This window comes from Vigna radiata, unplaced genomic scaffold (assembly GCF_000741045.1).
Source record: "Vigna radiata var. radiata cultivar VC1973A unplaced genomic scaffold, Vradiata_ver6 scaffold_1303, whole genome shotgun sequence".
NCBI classification, from domain to species: domain Eukaryota; kingdom Viridiplantae; phylum Streptophyta; class Magnoliopsida; order Fabales; family Fabaceae; genus Vigna; species Vigna radiata.
Genome location: NW_014543689.1, coordinates 1 through 2,233, shown reverse-complemented (window position 1 = coordinate 2,233; position 2,233 = coordinate 1). Strand labels below are relative to the sequence as shown.

The 2,233-nt window shown below is 30.2% G+C and overlaps 1 protein-coding gene across 1 annotated transcript; it reads right to left on the bottom strand.

The window, feature by feature from the left end:
* Positions 1-6: 6 nt before the first annotated feature.
* Positions 7-2,228, bottom strand: LOC106754745 (the record flags this gene model as incomplete). The annotated part of the gene is made up of 3 exons (XM_014636808.1): positions 7-93; positions 1,149-1,208; positions 2,139-2,228. Coding segments are annotated over 3 exons (237 nt in total), but the record flags the coding sequence as incomplete, so codon positions are not given.
* Between the last annotated feature and the right edge of the window lie 5 nt (positions 2,229-2,233).

Below are 2,233 nucleotides of genomic sequence, written 5' to 3'. Positions count from 1 at the left end.
AACATGTAATGTAGTGCATATATCAGTTGTTTTCAGGTACTTCTCTGCTTTCACAATAATCAGAGGTCCATATTCAAAAACCATCCTCTTGCACTGCAAAACAAAAATTCACCAGTAAAAAAGAGGAAATAATTGATCATGAAAATTGTGATGTGTCTCTGCGGTGTATGAATTTGTCTAATAGGAACAAGTAAGAAGTGCTCGAGTGGCAAAAATACTCTTTCAGAGAATGATTGATCCAGGTAACTCTGCCTACACTTTAGCTTATCTTTTTAGAACAAACTAGATGCAATTTTATATGTGCAATAGAATTCACTTGTTTATAGTTTAACAAGTATGAGTTGCTTCCGATTAAAAACTATCCTTGTGGTAACCTTCTAAAGTCATTATTATAAAAGTCAAAACAAACGTAATATATATGTATATGCATGTATGTATGTATATAAATATGTGTATATATATATATATATATATATATATATATATATATATATATATATATATATATATATATATATATATATATATATATATATATAAACTACATATGACTAGACAATGTTTTTATATTGTCAATGCATATACTAAGACATTTATTTTATTATTTTAATTAAAATTAGAGTTAGTAGAAGTTCATGTTAAAGGTTATAGATTACCAAAATGAAACACAAACATGCATGCTAAAACAGTACTAAAAACACTTCAAGGAGTGAATATAAATTTTATCCATTACTAATTATTGTTATGAGACTTTAGGCGATCTTAACCTTCTTTTGTTGAGATTTATATATTTTCAACTCTGCTGCTGCCCCACAAAAAGAAAAGTTTATCCAGTTCCAACAGAACAAAATATTTCATTTATTTGGTTGGACAATCCTTTGGACGGTGAAGTGCGAATAATGTCACCAATTTGCACACAAGAGCTCAATTATTGGCTAGGTAAGGAGGTTGACAGCGGAGATAAACCATTAAATGAAAATTCCTGTGGGCAAAAACTATGGTTGCAAAATTTTCTTTTGCCAAGACCAGGATAAAAATTTGAAAAATCCTTTTTTGGATTCATAGGATAGATTCAATGCAACATAGTGTTTAAGAATACAACGCAATTTAGTAAATAAGAGAGTGAAAGAAGGATAGAATTTTCTTACCTTCTTCGCCAACTGATCCATAGAATTGCATGCCTTCAACAGTGCCTCCATTATCTCAAGCTGACATATTAAATAGTTAGTTTCGTATGCAACAAAAGGTGACAAGGAGTAAAGACACTTGCAGAGTGGGGTCAAAACAACAGTATTTGAAGGCTTTCAAGGAAAAAATAGAAGCCTAGAGAGGGTCAAATGTATATATGACAGGGACTTAGGTATTATGCATATGTAACTTTCATATTAAGTAATATGAAATGCTCGGTAAAAAATATCTAGTGATCTAGTTTTCCTCTCTTAGCAACTAGTTTTTTTAAGGGAGGGTTTTCTGAGTGCTGTGGTGTTTAACAGTGTATGTTACAAGAATAAAAATTAAAGCACATGTAACATTCAGACTGAAATTATTATGAGGGTAATGCAGATTCTTCCAGGTACACATGCAAGCCACAGCCACGTCCTTCACAAATGATCACTATATTTTCAATTTCAAACATTGATAATTCTTTCTTATTATTTCTTATATCTATCCTTCTCATAACAAAACAGGACAAAAATGCACATTATATATTAATGTGCTTACATTATATATTAATGTGCTTGTGCATAAATATTTACACTCTACATTGACCACAATCAAATTCTTTCTTCTGTTTGACTGCAAACCATCCAAGCAAATGAAAAAGGAAAGAAAATTCTAACTTGGAAGTGTATAAAAAATATGCAACAAACCCTTTTGTGACAAGAAAGTGCAGAAAATTATCATTTCAGGGAGGGACACGATAAACTTTGATGAGAAATGTTACGGACACACTCTTCTAACAAATTTATTTAAATATATTATTTTTTATTTATTGAAAATTTAAATACAATGGATTTTTTTTGTCTTCATTAGTAATTTTTATTATGATTTTGTAGTCTTATTAAGTTTTAAATAATATTACAGAGTGAGTTCTTAAGTAACACTCGACTTTCACTCAAGGAGGCTAAATTACTGACCTTGGTTTCAGGATCATTCAACTTAAGCAGTATGGCTGAAACAGTATCTTTGCAAGAGTCACACTTATTTCCTTGAACTTGTGAGGAAATATTTG